General features: G+C 38.1%; 1 protein-coding gene across 1 annotated transcript; it reads left to right on the top strand.

The window, feature by feature from the left end:
* Positions 1–4256: 4256 nt before the first annotated feature.
* Positions 4257–19968, top strand: LOC107584706 (importin-7). The gene is made up of 21 exons (XM_016271413.1): positions 4257–4457; positions 4562–4651; positions 5159–5253; positions 5441–5525; positions 5618–5752; positions 6477–6576; positions 6676–6752; positions 7921–8037; positions 9046–9135; positions 9252–9417; positions 9509–9669; positions 10520–10648; positions 13139–13205; positions 13288–13413; positions 13577–13674; positions 13960–14055; positions 16811–17031; positions 17114–17322; positions 17833–18039; positions 18121–18237; positions 19439–19968. Exons 1-21 carry the CDS (start codon positions 4341–4343, stop codon positions 19534–19536), a joined length of 2601 nt encoding a protein of 866 aa, XP_016126899.1. The 5' UTR covers positions 4257–4340; the 3' UTR covers positions 19537–19968.
* The last annotated feature ends 476 nt before the right edge of the window (positions 19969–20444 follow it).

Raw genomic sequence — 20444 nt, 5'->3', positions numbered from 1 at the left:
ATATATATATATATATATATATATATATATATATATACACTATACTCTACGTTCATATATATTCATATTTATGCTTATTAGATGGCCTGCTGTAGAAAATACAAATACACACTGTGGCACAAAAGTGAAATTGTGGCACAAAATTATAATTCAATCTGTACAGCCCTGGAGTGGGTGGATGTGTGCTTTTGAAATGCCTCTGTGCTGCTGCGTGACAATTTTTCATCTCATTCTGTCTTTTTTTTTCTATAGCCAGACTGCCTTTTGTGATTTTACAAATGACAATTATCAAGAAAAACACTATTCATAACTGAGATAGGAGGTGCACTCGCAGTGCGTTCTTCAAATCGTTTCAAATAGTCTTTACAATTGAAAGATCTTGATGGGTACAGTTTATTTCTGAGAGCTGTTTTTCTTTTAATTATCATTTGAAGATTGTTTTTCACCTTTTTTTTTTTTGCTTAGCCCTATGATTTTCATAATGTGGAAAACAAAGACCGAATCCTGACATCCAGTCTTTAACAATTTACTGTAAAGCAGAATGAAAATCAAGGAGTAGAGCTGTACAGTTAATCAAATTGACATCTGATATTTTGTTTTATGAGGACTTCACGTGAACATCTCCAGAGCCACTCTGAGAAATACCTTCATTAGCCTTTCATAATTTCATTTAAATAAAAATGTTGTCAAATATACACAGACACTCAAAGGCCCTCACTTCAAACTGCCGAAATAAATTAAGCTTTTACAACAAATGTATTGCTACGGTGTAGTAAAATGAACTTGGAATATCACCCAATTAGAAGATTTTTTTTTTCCGCAACCATATTTTTAAATTCATACAGTGAACCTGTGTTGTGCAGCAATTTATTTGACAAAAATGCTACGTTTGGTTCTAAAGGAATTGTTGCTTTTATTTGATTACATTTTAAAGATTGATTAGATTAAATTAAGTTTGTTTAATTGCCATTGTTTAGGATGATAAATGTATGTTAAAGGTGCAATAGGAGATCTTGGAAAGGGTGCGCAGAGGTATGGTAATACATACGTTGACAGGCAGGTAGGAAAGCCAATTAAAATGCTCGGACCGAGCGTTTTGATTGGACGAACATTTCTTGGTCCTACGCCTTCCACAGAATATATAAATACATTTAGACCACTTAACTTAATGATTGCTATCGTGATGTAAAGAGACTTTCAACCAGCATAACAAAAACAGTTTCTGAAGACAATCACCTATTGCACCTTTAAATAATCTTAAAAAAATGAATTTGGGGGGGGGGCATTTCATAGGGTCCTATTATTTGGTTAATTTTAGTAAATTAGTAATTGGTTAATTTTATGATGTTCAATTGATTAGACATGCTTTTTGATGATTTGTATTCAAGTAAACCATTGAAATCTAGAGTAAATACAATGGAAAAGCGGACCGAGCGTTTTGATTGGACGAACATTTCTTGGTCCTACGCCTTCCACAGAATATATAAATACATTTAGACCACTTAACTTAATGATTGCTATCGTGATGTAAAGAGACTTTCAACCAGCATAACAAAAACAGTTTCTGAAGACAATCACCTATTGCACCTTTAAATAATCTTAAAAAAATGAATTTGGGGGGGGGGCATTTCATAGGGTCCTATTATTTGGTTAATTTTAGTAAATTAGTAATTGGTTAATTTTATGATGTTCAATTGATTAGACATGCTTTTTGATGATTTGTATTCAAGTAAACCATTGAAATCTAGAGTAAATACAATGGAAAAGACGTGAATTTGTGAAATATTACAGTGGATTTCATAGGACTCTATTTACTACACAAAGAAAACTTGTAACTGTTAACACTGTGGTTTTACAAGAAAAACTTTTACAAAAGGCAAGAATCATCTTTGCGTACTCCACTCAGGGCTTTTATTTATTGCATTATGCTGCATTTGAGACATCATCTGACTTAAATTTACTCAATTTACTATTGTGAAATGGCTGGATTTGTGCTAAGTGTCATCAGCTATTTAAAATGAACCATCACCTGACTACTATTTGGCAGTTTGGTGTTCACATGCCCAACTGCAGTTAACACCATTATGATTTCTGAATGGGTTTGCGAAACCAGGCTTTGGCACAGAGTGCCTGATTTTATATTTTGCAGTTGCTTAGATTGGATAAGTTCAGACAATGTATTCAGTTTCCATTGGTTTCTATGGTAAAGATGTAGGCATCAACTAGGGTTGTGACGGTGAGGAAATGTTCTGTATTCCTTCACTTTTAAATAGCTTGTAAAAGCGGCGTGCGCATTTTACTTTCACTTTCAAATAGCGGCAATTCGGAGTAAAGCAATTGTTCGTTTTTAGTTCGTTTGAATTTTCCCTCTTTTCCTCGCTTTCCTTTGCTTTTAAATAGCTTAAAAGTGCAGTGCGCATTTTACTTTCACTGTCGAATTAGCGGCAATTCGGCATCAATTGCTTGAATGCAACAACAAAATACAACGTCAAACTCACTTTAGCATATATATAAAACAGAACTTTTATTAACAAAACAAATAAAAAATACACCATGCTGTGCCTAATATAAAGTAACAAATAACTTAGTTTAAATAGGTATACAAAACTGGAAATAAGTAAACATATCTTATAATATATTACCAAATAAATAAGAAACGTAGAACGTTTATTAGCAAAACGAGTAAGAAAGCTTGGAGGCACGGCATACACCTTGATGTCAAATAAAATAAATAAATGACACAAAGTTTAAATCAAGTAAAAATCAGCAAACAATGTGGAACCAATTAAATAAGAAACGAATGTTTAAAAAAACTTCCAAAATCAGATAAACGGCAAAAGTCAACAGGCTTTTCAAAATCCAAAATATTGCCAAACAGGCGCTTTTGCGTTTCGTTTTGAAACTAAATCATCCGTGATCGTCTTGTCGGTCTCACCCCACTCTTCTTGTCAGTCAGCTCGACTCCCTCTCCTCACTGGATAAATGAAGTCTGATCTGTGATGCGACTGTCGTTCGGCACGCTACATTGAGCAGCCGCGTTCAGTTTTTAATTTTTTATTTTGTATTACTATAAAAAATCAACATGATGGTGGGGGTCGGTGACGCGGTGGGCAAGTGACGTAACCGGTGTTGCGGCTTAACACCGGTATCACCGTCAGCACCGTCTATCGCGGCAAGCCTAGCATCAACATGATGCCAAGTGACACTGTTCTAAAATGACTGAGTAGCAGTCGAAAATGGAAATCGGGAAATTTTGCCCCACCCATACCTGTTACAGCAAAGAGGACTGTTTTACACATTGAGATGAAATCGTTTTTGTTTTATTTCGGTTTTATTCGGAATGTTGACACATGTATACATTGAATAAGCAAATTGTAGCTGTTCTGTCAGAGCAAAATCACGGTAATGTGCTAGAATATGATCTTGTACATACACATTACTGATTTAATTGTGGTAGGTGTACTCATTTTTGTAATATTTTGTATTGTGTGTACGCATAGACACTAGTTATATTTGAATATTCATAATATTCCAAATTACAAAAAAATGTCACTATTACTATTTAGTCTAAAAAAAAAAATCTGATTTCAAACCATTTAATTTGAGTTTGTATAAATCAGGCTTAATGTGCGTTTTATTATTATTATTATTATTTTTTTGGTGGTTCACACATACTAAAACAAAACCGAATTGAGTCTGATTTACCAAAAATGGATTTGAGCAGGCAGTGTGAACAGCCATACTACACCTCCAATGTGGAGTCTTGATATAAGTCTGTGTTGTTTTTTTGTAAGGTATAAGAAGCCTGAGGAGCGCCAGCCATTGGTCGCTGCTATGCAGATCTTTATTTTTATTCGGAATGTTGACATGTATACATTGAATAAGCAAATTGTAGCTGTTCTGTCAGAGCAAAATCACGGTAATGTGCTAGAATATGATCTTGTACGTACACATTACTGATTTAAGTGTGGTAGGTGTACTCATTTTTGTAATATTTTGTATTGTGTATACGCATAGACACTAGTTATATTTGAATATTCATAATATTCCAAATTACAAAAAAATGTCACTATTACTATTTAGTCTAAAAAAAAAAATCAGATTTAATTTGAGTTTGTATAAATCAGGCTTAATGTGCGTTTTATTATTATTTTTTTTTTTTTGGTGGTTCACACATACTAAAACAAAACCGAATTGAGTCTGATTTACCAAAAATGGATTTGAGCAGGCAGTGTGAACAGCCATACTACACCTCCAATGTGGAGTCTTGATATAAGTCTGTGTGTTGTTTTTTTGTAAGGTATAAGAAGCCTGAGGAGCGCCAGCCATTGGTCGCTGCTATGCAGATCTTTATGCCCATGTTGAAGGACCGATTCATACAGCTGCTGCCGGACCCCTCCAACGACTCTGTCCTTGTGCAGAAACAGATCTTCAAGATCCTTTACGCTCTCTTCCAGGTATTACTGTCACTTCTGATACCTGTACTAAAGAAGCTCACAGCTTTTCCACAATGACGCTTTTGTGGTTTGGGTCTCATGAATTGATTGGTCTGTTTTTACAGTACAACCTCCCTCTGGAGCTGATCAATCGCCAGAATCTGACCGAGTGGATGGAGATTCTGAAGACTGTCGTGGACCGAGATGTTCCTCCAGTAAGGATGCGCTCTGTTTATCATGCATGTTGTGATGGGGCTTGGGAGTTTAGTATAGTGGCAGGGTTGGTTTTAATGATCTTTTAGTGTCTGTCAATAGGCTGTGAGTGGACGGTGTGCGTAGTGTCCATCTGCGTTTAGTGCCGTCTCCGGTCTGTGTCTTACAGGCTGTGAGACGGTTCTCACGCCACACTCACAGCCACAGATCCACTGGAGATCATAGTACTGGCCCAGTGACGTCTAAACGACCATCCACCACTGGCCAGCCTCCATAGTCTCCTACAAGATCCAACAAACTCCACCTAAAGATCATGAATCGATGGCTATGTTCAGAAAAACATACTACTATTTCTGCATTATGTATACTGAGAACGAAATACCTAGGTGTGGCATACTACATTTTGGAAAGTTTTTTCAATTTCACAAACTTTTTATAATAGTATGCGGTGTTCAGTTTTGTCGCTCTGATCTTCTAAAGTACTTGTGTGTGTGTGTGTGGCTTTGCAGGAGACGCTTCAGGTGGATGAAGACGAGAGGCCTGAGCTGCCCTGGTGGAAATGCAAGAAGTGGGCGCTTCACATCCTCGCCCGGCTCTTCGAAAGGTGCAGTACTAACACAACATCACTTCCTCCCAGGAATGCTAAAGATAAAGCTTTCACAGATGACTCATGGTCCGTTTGAATCCCGACCCACGCTGAGCAGTTAGAAACGCTCGAGTAGTTATTCTCAGCTGAAGGTCTTGTGTGTTTCAAACGGTTACTGGATTTTCATGCATGCTTTTGCCCCAAGGTATGGCAGCCCTGGCAACACAACCAAAGAGTACACAGAGTTTGCAGAGCTTTTCCTCAAGGGTTATGCCGTGGCTGCACAGCAGGTAAACAGGAGACTTCAGTAGATATTTCAGTGGGTTGTTGACATGACGTGTGTTGAGAGAACTGATGACCTTTGACTGTTTGCTTCTGATAGGTACTGTTGAAGGTGTTGTATCAGTATAGGGAAAAGCAATACGTGGCTCCCAGAGTCTTGCAGCAGACACTGAATTACATCAACCAGGGAATTGCACACGCTGTTACCTGGAAGAACCTAAAGCCACACATCCAAGTATGTAGATGTTGTTATACGTGTTTGTTTTCATAAGGAAATTAATGAAGTATTAGGGACAAAATTGTATCAATATGATTGAAGATGTAATTGTTATTTATTATTATTATATAATTTTTTTAATAACCCTGTTTTGGAAAGGGACATCATATCTTTCAGAAAATATAATTTGCGTCTTAATTTTGCAATGAAAACGTATTTAACCTTAACATATATGTATATCCATGACAGGGAGGACACATCTTATGGTTTATGCTTCGAATAATGGCCCATAATTATCTAACAAAATGTGTGGGAGCTCAGCTAATATGTTTCTATAGTACTTGAGTGTGTACTATTTATGATATGACAGCAAATGGGGAAAAAAAACTTACAAGCTTTTTATCTAATGTGATGTCTAAATCAGATGTCCCAGTAAAATAAATCGGTCAATTATGTCAAAGTCACAAGTTGTAGGTAGCCAAATTAAAAGGTGCATTATTTGTTCAAATCAGTCACTTCATTTTTTAATTTCTCCTAACCTTTGTTGGGGCTACTGAAGTACCTGAGTGTTTTGCCGGTAATAAGCCATAAGTGGCTGTGCATTTGATTTGATTTGACTGCAAGTCCATTCTTAACTGAAAACCTCTGTAACCAGTGTAAAATTACTGCAAAAGCACCGCCTCATGTTGTCACACACGTAATCCAAGTTCTTGGTATACAACTTGAATGTGTCTGGTTTCAGGGAATCATTCAGGACGTGGTGTTCCCCCTCATGTGCTACACAGACAGCGATGAAGAGCTCTGGCAGGAAGACCCTTACGAGTACATCCGCATGAAATTTGGTTAGAGCATCACCTTATTTGTCTGAACTACCAAAAGTTTCTTTGAGCAGAAGACCAAAGCCAGATAGATCTGCTCATAATCTCTCTGCTTCCTCTTAGATGTTTTTGAAGACTTCATCTCCCCCACCACTGCAGCTCAGACGCTTCTCTTCACTGCATGCAACAAAAGGAAGGAGGTGGGTGTTTGGAGGCGCCATCTGGCATGATGTGACTGTGTTTGGCTGAGTTTTGTGCATCTCTTACTGCCAACCCTCATGTATCCAATCAGCACCTTGCGGCTCCTTCCACAGAACTGTTGGATGCTTCTGATGCTAGGTGGAAAGAGCTTCTCCGTCATCTCAATGAGCTGTCTCTTATTTATTATAAGAATTATAGTTTTTATTAGGGCTGCAACTAACAATTATTTTGATAAGCTATTAATGTGATTTACTCAATTAAACTTTTAAAAAAAGCCATATTTCATTTTCTGTATATACATGCAATGCCTTTTTAATGTAGTTCTTCTGTATGCACATGAAGCCCGTGTAACAGAGACTTGCTTCCGCTCAGGACAAACTTTTATGCAAAATGTAAATACTTGACTGGGTTTTCTAACATTTACTGAATGCAAGTTATGCACAGGAGAAAACCAATTTCCAAATTCATTTAATGGCAGACAAATCTGCCAGAGCGCTTGACAAGCCATGCTGCACTATATTCTAAAGCTTTTTTTGAAAAGCATAATATGAGGCATTCTCATGTTTTGAATAACTTGATTCTTTTTCTGCAGCCATTCACTCTGTATCCTCAGCTATATTTGTCTATAATGCACTACTGCAAAGTGATGACGGATGTTTTCACTCACAGACGTGATTAATCGAGTAAAATTCTTGGTCTGGTTTCTTCGATTAGTGGTTGCAGCCCTAGTTATAGCCTAATTGGTAGAAATTACTTGATTCCACACTATTTAGGGTTATTACGCTCGACTGTCCCACCTTTAAATTGGATCTTGTGAATTCGTGCACATGCTCTGTTTAGAGCTTTCTCAGGTGTGTAAGCACTGGGAATTTGAGTTTCAGCCTGTGTTTTGAAAGTGCCCATCGATTGGCTGTGAGTGGACGGTGTGCGTAGTGTCCATCTGCGTTTAGTGCCGTCTCCGGTCTGTGTCTTACAGGCTGTGAGATGGTTCTCACGCCACACTCACAGCCACAGATCCACTGGAGATCATAGTACTGGTCCAGTGACGTCTAAACGACCATCTACCACTGGCCAGCCTCCATAGTCTCCTACAAAACCTACACATGACATGAATCATGAGGTCTTGATATTTTGAATCTTTCGTTAACCGCCTTTGTTGTTTAACAGGTGCTGCAGAAGTCCATGGGCTTCTGTTATCAGATACTAACAGACCCGGCCTGTGACCCCAGGAAAAAAGACGGCGCTCTTCATATGATCGGCTCGCTGGCTGAGATTCTTCTCAAGGTGATTTTATTAAGATATAATAATGCAATTAATAACAATTATAATATAATAGAAAATGTTTGGCTGTTTTGCCTTGTATTCTAAGAAATGAGCTTATGACATCAACACTTATAATTTAAATTTTTATAAAAGTTACTTGCCCAACTAATATTGAAGAGAAGTGAATAGTCGGTAATAAAATTGACCAAAAAAAAAAACATAAAATAATTTACAAGCAGTAGCACAAAAGTACAGTAAAAAAACAAGATATAAATGTGACCCTGGACAACAAAACCAGTCACAAGGGTCAATTTTCTGAATAAATAAGCTTTCCATTGATGTCTGGTTTGTTAGGATAGGATGGTATTTGGCCGAGATACAACTATTGAATATCTGGAATCTGTGGGTGCAAAAAAATCGAAATACTCTCCTTTAAAGTTGTCCAAATGAAGTTCTTAGCAATGCATATTACTAATCAAAAATTAAGTTTTGATATACTTACGGTAGGAAATTTACAATATATCTTCATGGAACATGATCCTTACTTAATATCGTAAAAAATCGATAATTTTGACCCATACAATGTTTCTTTGGCTATTGCTAAAAATATACCCAAGCGACTTAAGACAGGGTCACAATTAAAATAATTCTTTACATTTTTCTAACAGTTTAGTTCTAACAGTATTATTCAGGTGCAGAAATTGAGTAATTGGTGCAGGTGGCAGCAGACATTGGGCTGCTGTCACTTTAAAACCAAATTCACATTCCAGTGTAATGATGCACATCCAGTTTTTTTCTTAGTTGTTTCTATTCACTTAAGACATAAATGTTTGAAGATGCTCGCCAAGGTTTTGTGTGTATTTGTCCTTTCAAGTGTTTGGTGTTTGCAAATCGAGTTCTTCTGCATGTTCTTGTGCTTAGATGGTCTAAAATCACTTGAATGTTTAGGTAACACTTAAAAAGCAGCATTGGTTATTCTAGGATTGAACATCCTGATTAGTTGTATTGTTTTTTTCCCCCTTCAATCAGAGGAAGATCTACAAAGACCAGATGGAGTTCATGTTGCAGAATCATGTCTTCCCTCTGTTCCGCAGTGAGCTGGGTTACATGAGAGCCAGGGTGAGAGATGTGCTTATTGCACTCTTATTAAAGAATAATTCGACCACTAGATAAAAGCAACGACTTGAGTGCTGCGAGTGTCGACTTGTCTTAGTTCATTGTAATTCTGCCTCTAGGCCTGCTGGGTTCTTCATTACTTCTGCGAGGTCAAGTTCAAGATTGACCAGAACTTGCAGACAGCCCTCGAGCTCACCCGCCTGTGTCTGATCAACGACAACGAGATGCCTGTTAAAGTGGAGGCTGCCATCGCCCTCCAGGTCCTCATCAGCAATCAGGAGAAAGGTAAGATTTCACTAATTTCTCTCTTTTCTGTTTAATGCCTTCCTCTTGCATTAGCTGAATTTGAGATGGCTTTGTTTGGTTTTCCTGTCAGCCAAAGATTACATCACCCCCCATATCCGGCCCGTGATGCAGGCCCTCCTCCAAATTGTGCGTGAGACCGAGAATGACGATCTTACCAACGTCATCCAGAAGATGATCTGCGAGTACAGTGAGGAGGTCACACCAATCGCTGTAGAGATGACCCAGCATTTGGTAATAGCCATTTAAATATTCATTTCACCCTATAAATCCTGACACATGAAATAACAGTCCTAAAAGTTTCCAAGCACCGGTCGCTTACTGACTGTTTGGAATTATAAATATGAGCATAGTTCGTCTGTTAATATGTACTTAGTTTGTTACTTAGTCTCAGGCAGTGCGCTGCATGTGATTAAAAAAAGAATGTAGCCAAAACCGCACTGCCGCTCTTAAGTGTAGATTCATGTTGATTTTATCAGACGATGTTGCAATTATAAATCAGGATTTAAGGAGTAAAGTGAGAGTGACTCCTGGTTAGCATGTATTAATGGGTCGTATTTAATCACCATTTTGTGTAGAATCTTTCTACAGTATTCACTCATCATGACAGTAAAATAGGGCATTTCTGAGTCAATCGACTGCAGTATTTCCTCTCTCAATCAGTAGAAAATGTGGTTAACGCCCAGTCATGCATAAAAAAAAAAATGCCGTCATATTCCGTGAAACCGGTATAATTTTGCAAAAATAATGATATACATTTTTGGTCATACCACCCAGCACTAAAATGTAATCTTATGTTTAGTTTATGAAAATCAGTAAAGAATTCACAGCAAAGGTGGACGTTTTTAGAATTATACCAAAAGACCATTTACTTGCTAAAAAGGTATAAACTATCAATCAGACAACATGGCAAGTAGTAGACTGTATACAACAGGTTTTCCAGCAATGTTTCGATATTATTTAGAGGCCTTAGAAATATATAAAATATTATGCTGTAGGCTTTATAAGGTTGCAATAATTTGCACAAAGAGCTTTGGTGAATCATCTCAGAAGTAAACATTCCTGTTTGATTCCTCTCTCCCAGGCCATGACCTTCAACCAGGTGATCCAGACAGGGCCTGATGAGGAAGGAGGTGACGATAAAGCAGTGACCGCCATGGGCATCCTTAACACCATTGACACACTGCTGAGTGTAGTGGAGGACCATAAAGAGGTGAGAAAATAGAAACATGGACTGCAGAAGTTCTTCATGTCTCTAACCCAGTGGTTCTCAACCTTTTTTTTTTACCACTGGGCCGCACTATGGTCCAAGCGCAAGTCTCACGGGCCGCACATATATCATTTACATATGTCACCAATACAAACCAATCAGATTTATTATAGCCTAAATATTATGATATCTAATCGATTACATTCATTGAAATAAATAATTATACTCCCCATTAATAAAACACCCGATACTGTCGGGAGCTGACCAATTTTGTGAAATTCGGCTCGAAAGGAGTAACCGCACAATGAAGTTGCGATTGCAAGTTGCAGTCTGTAAGACTTGCACGGAAGTGTGACTTGACGTGCGGGATTGCAGAAAATGTCCGTTCACAAATGTAGCCTATGTTGATCCAAATATGGAAAGCACTTTCGAATTTAATAATCTGAGGTTGTCTCCAGAGATGTTTTGCCACATTTCTGCAATTAAGAATGATTGCTGTATATGGGTGTTTCCTTTTGCCTGAACTAGAGCCCTGCATTTCAGCCAGGGCCCAATGGGCCCCGACTTTTTTACGCCCCTAGGGACGGGCTTTGGGACAATTTTCACGTCATAGTTCAGACGCGGGCCGGGCATCGGGCTTGTTTTAGGCTTCTCCTTATTTTTATATTTTAGACATCCATCAATTAGTGATGAAGAAAACTTTTTTTTTTGCCACGCTGGTGGAAACCACATGAGACCGTGCTGTTGCGGCTCGACGGTGTTTAGTGTCCAGCTGCAGCAGCATGTATGCCATCTGAGTTCTGCATTCAAATGCACGCAATAGGCTAAAGCTTGCCGCAAAGCACCGGCAAAAGTAATTACCATGAATGTGTCAGGGGGAAATCGTAAGGAGATATTTGAGTTATTTACTAATAAACTAGTGTTTTAGAGTCTGTGTCACAAGGATGAAGTTGCCGATCCTGACTCGCCATATCCTCATTAGACGCACCTTTAGAGAGAAGTGCATCTTTACGAATTATGATTATAATGAAAGGGTTTTTGTTTTTGATTTGTTTTATTTCGTTAAGTAGTAATTTAAAGCTTTCTATAGATATATTTATCGTGTCTGTGAGGTGTGTATTCACTGAGTTTCGGTTCATTTTTGTAAGCGCTCCTGTTCAAGACCGAGACGGCAGAAAGCGCATCGTGTTTGTTTTCATTTTATAAAAGCACAACATTTTGTTTATTGTGAGTGCACACAAATAAAAGTAGACCCTATACACTTACGAATGATGTATTACTCTTACTTTTATGAGTAAAAATGACGGCGTATCCACTGGAAAAAATAGCAAGTGATCGCACTGGTGCCTCTATGTCCTGCAAAGCGCGCTTTAGCTTCCACTCTCCGCACAAACTATTGGATATAGCGCACATTTATCTAGGTTTAACGTTAAAACATTGTTATATGCTTGAACTGTTTTATATCTATAGATTTTATTTTAAGCAAGATGATTTGAGAAGGCTAAATTGATCAAACATAGACTATGATCAGCTCACTGTCTGCCGCTGGCCACTTGGTCGTTACTTTAAAAAACAAAAACTTATTTAATGACCAAAAAATTCTCCAAAGGTTTTTCTAAATTAACTTAATAAAAAAAGAAACGAAATGTATCACTTTGCCATTACATACAAAACTGAACTATTTTAATATAGCTGAAACAATAGTATAAGCTGTTTTGGGAGAAGGGGAAAAAAAAAAAAAAAAGGACTGGCTCGGGACAGTATTTCTGATAAGGTGTCGGACAAGGGCCGGGCTAGGGCATGAACGTCACGGGCCAGGGCCGGACTAGGGCCTATATTTGAGGCCCGTGCAGGGCTCTAGAACAGCTTCAAGTGAGTGGCGGAGCAAACCGAAAGTTGATGCCGAAAGTACAGCACTCTCCTACCTTCACTGCTGCGACTACTCTTGTTTGTAAGTGTTCCTTCGCTGGCATTTTCCACATTTTGTTTTTCTCCCTTGATAACAAAAATGTCCAATCTGATGCTCAATTTTACCAAACAGGCCACGGGTTGAGAACCACTGCTCTAGCCTGTAGCACCCTGCTGAATTAGTTCCAGCCACCCACAAACGTGGAGAAAAAAAAAAAAAACATGTACGCCAACTTCTGACAAAGTGCCTCACTGGCTGGGGAGCATTTTTAAATAGCCTTGTGGAAATCGATATACATACACGCTTTCTTTGCACTGTATGCAATTTCATGCTAATCCCTTTGCAATGAATTTGAACTGAATGCTTGTTTAAAAATGTATGAATGTCATTTATTTATAGAAGATATCAAACAAGGTGGAGTTTGGAGAGACATAGGACAAGCACACTTTCAGATAGCACGTTAAACATTCTCTTCAGTATTTGCTTACTTTGCGGTCGCCAAACATTAGTGGTAATATTTGTGATTCTGACGTTGTATGGAGAGATGCCACTGTGCATTAACACTGCTGATTGATTGATTTCAGATTACCCAGCAGTTAGAGGGCATCTGTCTGCAGGTGATCGGCACAGTCCTCCAGCAGCACGTCCTGGGTGAGTTTCACACACTAATGGAAAAACCTGTTTTGTGTGACCTTTTGGTTGTGTATTGATTGTTTTGGGTTAATTTTCCCAGAGTTCTACGAGGAGATCCTGTCTCTGGCCCACAGTCTGACATGTCAGCAGGTATCCCCTCAGATGTGGCAGCTGCTCCCTCTGGTCTATGAGGTCTTCCAACAAGACGGATTTGACTATTTCACAGGTAGTGCAGTGTCTGGCATTTACTTTGCATGTTCACTTGATTAACTTCCTTTTTGAATTGTAAACAGAATGTCAGATGATTGTACAAATTTGAAAAAGTGTTATAATTGTTTACTTTCACTATAGATATTAAAATAATTCCTCATGTACCCTTTTTATTTCAGATATGATGCCACTTCTCCATAACTACATCACAGTTGACACAGACACACTCCTGTCTGACACCAAATACCTTGAAATAATCTACAGTATGTGCAAAAAGGTACAGCTACTTCAATGCAAACCAAAAGTGAAATCCATTGCACTTTTTAAAAAACAATGTATGTATAAAGAAAGTACTGAGAAATATAAGGTCACTACTTAATATGGGTTAAGGTTAGGTTTAGGGTTTGCTTCAGGGTTAGTACTTTTTTACTCTAGTATGTATATAGTACATACATTTAGAACAGGACTGTAAAAACAAAGTGCTACCATAAAGTTTCTAACTTCCTTTAACTTGAAGAAACTGGTGATATGACTGTGTTAGTAAGACTGTGTGCTCAATCAGATTTTGTCAGGAGACCCAGGGGAGGACCCAGAATGCCATGCGGCCAAGCTGTTGGAGGTCATCATTCTACAGTGCAAAGGTCGTGGTATTGACCAGGTGTGTTTCCTGAACATTGTCCATGTTACAATGTGCACCACAGACCTTATTTCAGACATATAACCAAAAACCCAGTGGGCCTCATTCATGAAACACGAGCAGAATGAATTTGTGTAAATCATTCGTAAAGCCGTTCTGAGGTTAACTTTCGAATTCATGAAAATGTTTGTATTTTCAAAATGTTAGTTGGTACGAAAGAAATGTACACCTGCTCCCTACCTCGTGTAAATGGTGCAGAAAACGTTCTGTGTTCTTTTTGACAAACTGATGACACCTAAATTATATTATAATGGCAGTGCATCAAAAATTAAAAGTTTGCTTCTTTTTTTTTTCTTTTTTCTTTTTCTTTTTTTTTCCTCAACTGTTCAACTTTGGGTAAAACGCAGCGCTTGTCACTCACTTTTTTACCCAGCTGTCCAATTAATGGAGGAGGGGCAGGACAAATACTACACCGACCAATCATCTTACTTGTACAGCAACTGAACAACAATCGAGAAGTTTATATTGCTGGTTACTGCATTTTTATATTCAGTAATATTCTTCAAAATGAGATCCCAGTAATGCGTTACTGCCGTGGATATTCCTAATCATAGCAACCAAAGCCTCTCAGCTGGAAAAATGCTGTGCCACCAAAGCGTTGTCAAGCGCCACCAGCTTGCCGTTTTCAGAAGAGCGCCTGACATTTTTTCAGCTGGCTAAAAACGATGGACACACGTTATTGAGTATTTATTGATAGGCATATGGCCTATTAGTCTTTTTTGTATTTATGCAATATACTGGAGCCAAACCTGAGAAAGTAGACCAGAATATTCCACTGCATTCCTGGACACACAATTTGCGTAGCTGTAATTCATAGGCGGGGATTATGCTAATTGTGAATGAGCATGCACTAGCGCCCTATTTACGAATGCATTAACATACGCATGTTTAACTATCAAATCGGAAGTTTATGAAGCTTTTATGAATATGGAGGGGAGTTTTCGGGAATGTCTGTTTTAAGCGCAAATTGCTCAGAATTTGCTCCTATATTTACTAGTGCTGTGTATCACCAGCAAAGTCGCAATAAGATACGTATCCCTATACAGAGGCCACGATACGATACATATCACGATACGGGACTGCACTGAATTTCACCTCAGAAGAATTTAGTAAAACAGCTGTTTATGAAACACTGCATGCTATAGGGCTGTAGCTAACTTTTGGCAGATTAGGCAGTTGACCTCTGCATTATGAACGGGCTCCATAACTGTACACAGTACAGTATAGGTAATTGCATATGTTTCATGTTTAAATTGTGCACTCTCCACCAGGTACAATATTCTGATTGTTTGCATCGTTTTTAAGCCCATAAATAATAATGTACTCATTCTAATAAATTTTTATTGTAATGTACTCATTCTAATATATTAAAATTATTTTAACATTGCTGGTAGGTTATCATGGTACAAATCAACACTCTACGTTTAAAAATTTTTTTTTAAAAATGTTATCAATAAAATAGCTTAATCTCTGAAGAGCTACATTATATTTCTCAACAAGGAGCTGGTAACATCATCGTTTCTAAAGCAATTAAATCCACAGCTTCACTGTTAATAGAGAAACACGGCGAAGTGGTGGTAATTCATTCATACACATAAATTCACTCTCTCTCATAAATGAACACTTGATAAATTACACTTTTCTGAGAATAGAATATTGAAGTGGAGATCACTAAACTGCAAGCTGACTGGTGTTTTCAGAAAGCCGGTGCGTTTATCCACAGTGGAGAGAGCGCACATGGTGGCCAGGTTGACAAAAACAAATAAGACACTTAGTAGATATTTCTTAGTTGTGCAAGTGGGAAGCTCTATTTCAGAGATTATGTCCCTTTATATCAGGCAACCCCGGTTGTGTTCCTCTGCGGCCAGATTAAACCTTGTTGTAGCCTATGTATTATGCTCTATTCATTATATTTTAGAAACCTTGCACTTTTCTACTCCGTTTTAAACTGTGTTCTTGTATCCACTGCAGCGCACGTGCCACAATATATCTGTATCGATCCTCGTTAGGGCTGTCAAAATGACTGAAAAACCGAATAAAATTGATTCAAAATTTCTACTTAAATATGATCAAAATATGAATTATATTCGAATTTAAAAGGCATAATTTCAGTTAGGAGCAAAATATTATGCACGTTTCTTCAAAGCGTAATAAAAAAAAAAAACACGACTATCTTTGAAAAAAGTACATAATGTTTAAAATAATGTTTATAAACCATATAGAATTAATAAAGTTGCTCAATTAGAAAAAAAAACCGCACCATGTATGTATAGTTTAATACAAAGGACCAAAAAACCAAACACAAAAGTAGGCTACTTTCTTCATTTAAAAACATGAGATACAGTGGAATGGGGGAAAACCGCCATAAAGTCTTGAGACATGTTTTTTTTTAAACGTGACAGACCTAAAAATAAAAATGTGGATTTTTTTTATTTTTTTTATTTTTTTAATTCGACGAATATTCGAAATTCGATTTCTTTTTTCTTTATTTGACAGCTCTAATACTCGTATCATCACATCTCTATGACGATACATCGTCGAATCGAACACAGCACTAATATTTACGAATGTTTCATGAATGAGGCCCATTGACTTTGACAACAGAACTGGAAGTGTTAAAATGCTAAATTCTGGGATTGAACCACTCCATTATGAAAACATATTTGCTATAATGGAAATGTAATGAAAAGGTTCATCTTGGTGCCTGTTCCTGTAGGTGGTGCCCTTGTTTCTAACGACCGCTTTGGAGCGTTTGACGCGTGAAGTGAAGACCAGCGAGTTGAGGACCATGTGTCTGCAGGTGGCCATCGCTGCACTCTATTACAGCCCTCCTCTGCTCCTCAACACACTGGAGAATCTGCGCTTCCCCAACAACACTGAGCCCATCACCAACCACTTCATCTCCCAATGGCTCAAAGACATCGACTGCTTCCTCGGGTACACTGACATCTAAAGAGCTCAAACATTTCTCAGGGCAAAAGTTCTGGTCATTGTAACATGCGATTTGTATTGTTTGCAGGCTCCACGATCGAAAGATGTGCGTGTTAGGACTGTGCGCTCTAATGGATCTTGATCAGAGGCCACAGGCTGTCAATCAGGTCGCAGGTCAGCTCCTCCCTGCAGCCATTCTTCTGTTCAACGGCCTGAAGAGGGCCTATGCCTGCAGGGCTGAACATGAAAATGACGAGGATGAGGATGGAGAGGATGGCGAGGAGGAAGAGGAGAATGGTAAATGAGCTTTACCAGATCTTCAGTCTGTTATCTATGTAGCAGCAGTATTTCAGTCTTTGAATAAAATGAATGAGTAGTTTTAGATATTGGTTACATTAATATTTAGTCATTGAGTTATACATTGCAGTATGGATACTGCATAGCATTTTTTACACTATGTAAAACAAATGATACTAAAAAGTAACAAATCAATTAGTAGTTTTTTTTTATTTATTTTTTTTACTTTAATATCTCTTTATACAATACATTTTGTTTGAAAGCAGCTATATAGTAATAGACTGGAAAATCGGTTAATTTTGAAATGCATCAAATATGAAATTAAATCCAATTTGGAGTTGGATCAAATAAAGAGTCAAGCTTGTATTTCTTCCAGTTAATTTATTACATTGTAAATGGAATGTCGAATTGAGTGAATTGGTATATTTGATTAAATTGCTTTATTTCCTGCTGTTGTTTCAAAGTAATGAACTGTAATTTTGACATGTGACTCATTGTGTATCCATGCAGCCGAGTTAGGCAGTGATGAAGACGACATAGATGATGAAGGCCAGGATTACCTTGAAATGCTAGCTAAACAAGCAGGAGAGGACGGTGATGATGAAGACTGGGAGGAAGATGATGCAGAGGAGACCGCTCTTGAGAGTTACACGACCTTAGTTGACGACGAGGACAACCTTGTTGATGAATACCAGATCTTCAAAGCCATAATACAGAGTATGGCTTTCACCTATAGTACGAATTAAATGAGCGACTTCAAAAGAGTGTTTTACTGAGAGACTGCTCTCTTTCCTCTAGATGTCCAGGCCCGTGACCCAGCATGGTACCAGGCGCTCACACAGTGTCTCGATGAGGAACAAAGAAAGCAACTTCAGGATATTGCAACACTCGCAGATCAGCGACAAGCAGCACATGGTGAGGAAAAGAAAAAAAAGGAAAAGCTGGTTGAGTAATTGATTGCGCAGCACTTACTTTTCCCCCTTGACGTACTACCAATATTTAATTTAGTATATTTCTGGCAGACATTGGACCCAAAACGTACTTTATGCTAGTCTGTGAAAAGCTGGAAACACTTAGGATATGTACACATGAATCTAGATGTATTTGAAGGTGTTTTTGATTCAAACTCTTAGTCCACACTACCATTTTCCAAAAGTTACTAGTCCACACTGACATCACTTTCCATGCGTCTAGGTCACACTTAAAATCAGCATTCAGTACACCGTCTAGGGACAGCAGTAGGGTTGGGCCTAAAAGGGTTATTAATATATATTAATATAAATCGCTTTTGAATGCGCGTTCGCTTTTTACTTTAACTTTCAAGATTGGCGATCACACATAACTTACTCTGTGTATACTACGAAGTGCCAGTACTTACTTAGATGTTGGTCAGTGGTGCCCAGGATCTGCAAGTCATTCGCCATCGTCCTCTGTCATCTCTCCTTACTCTCTTTATGTGGCAAGTGGAAATTTTATTTACTGTAATGTAACAAGCTACCGCTAGCAAGCGGCTAACCATGTCCCTTTAGTGGCTTCTTGGAAAGCGTTATCTGTTTTCCGTGGCTTTCTGAATATGGATTTACGCTTCAGGCACACCCCAACCCTCCTGGGGATGTCATCGTCCATCGCAGTGTTTCACTATGGACATAGTCCGATGCCAATTTGGCCCAACTCTAGTCAGCAGTTGCGAGTAAATATTGTCATCTTTGCCGGAGTATAAGATGAAGGTTGTACAAAATAACATTGATTTCAAGCAACATTAATAACATGGATGGATGCAACAATGCCGTTGTACAATATGCATAAAAATGCATCACGCCTAAATGAAGTTTAGCGTAGTTCTGTTTTTTTGGATACCTGTTTTCTCCATCTACACTACAATGCAAAAACTGGTTTTAAATTTTTTTTTTTATTATTTGGACAATTGTTTTTGCTATTCAAAAAATGCATTTCGGAGTGGTCAAAAGACCAACACTAAGAAAAAAACAAAGATGCATTTTCAAATTTATCCAGATTAATGTAAGTGTTGCTTTAATATGCTGCCAAAATGTTACCCAATTGTTCAGCCTGCTGATTTTTTATCCCACTTCTGGTTTTCTTTCCTATTGATTTTTAGAATCAAAGATGATTGAGAAGCATGGAGGATACAAGTTTGCAGATCCGGTTGTGCCATCCAATTTCAACTTTGGTGGCAGCGCCCCTGGGATGAATTGAGTCCTCTCTTTCCCTTCCCCTTTCTAACTGTGACTGAATGTAGTGAAATGAAAACACTTGTGTTGCTCCCTGAAGTAGTGGTTCCAGAACTGGTTCTTCTCTCTCACTCTTCAATCTGACTATCAAATTTGAACAGCACCAGAAGATGTGGGAAGGCAACCAATGCCTGGGAAAACAAACCAATAACTTGAACGCTAAGCAAGTGGGGAAAAAAAAAAAAAAAAAAAAAAAACCTCTGAACAATGTTGTCTTATGAAATCCAAAAATAAGAGGGATGCCAAAATGGCAGCTCCCACACACATACTACAGGGGCTAATTAATTGAAATTGAGACAGTCAAAATTGTCACTGTATGGGCCAAAGGGCCTTTTCAAGATTATACCTCTGGCAGTAGTGTGTCAACGTTTTTCTTCATCAAAAAAACAAAAACAAATCTCATATTGTACATAACTAACCAAGGCACTTGATTTTTAAGTTGCCTGGTCAAACAACCGGAGGCATTTGTAAGGTGTCAACGTGTATTCAAATGTAGCATATTGGATACTTGTCATAGCACTATGTGATGCCTGATCTCTGTAAATTAATGACTAGCACTTTCATATTGTTCAGGTCTCTTAGCCTTCTGTATCAGACTGCAAATTTTTTAACTCTGTTGAAAACTATTTAAGAATTGGAACATTGTTACCTGAATGGTGACTTCTCCTATAATGGTTGGTGTTCAGAGGGCTTCAATAATAGTGTGGCAATCATTTGCTGCTTGTAATGATAATGTTTTAGGCTCCAAAAGAAGTGCACTTGGTGTTCAATCTGGATAAAGATGTTGTTACAAGCACTGTAAGTCATTGGAGCATGATTTGAGGAGGTCTCAAGCATTTGGTTGATGTATGGATGAACCATCAGTATACACAA

This window comes from Sinocyclocheilus grahami, unplaced genomic scaffold, assembly GCF_001515645.1.
Source record: "Sinocyclocheilus grahami isolate Dianchi unplaced genomic scaffold, SAMN03320097.WGS_v1.1 scaffold62.1, whole genome shotgun sequence".
Classification (NCBI taxonomy): Eukaryota; Metazoa; Chordata; class Actinopteri; order Cypriniformes; family Cyprinidae; genus Sinocyclocheilus; species Sinocyclocheilus grahami.
Note: the sequence above shows the minus strand (reverse complement) of the source record. Positions and strands in the feature narration are given on the sequence as shown.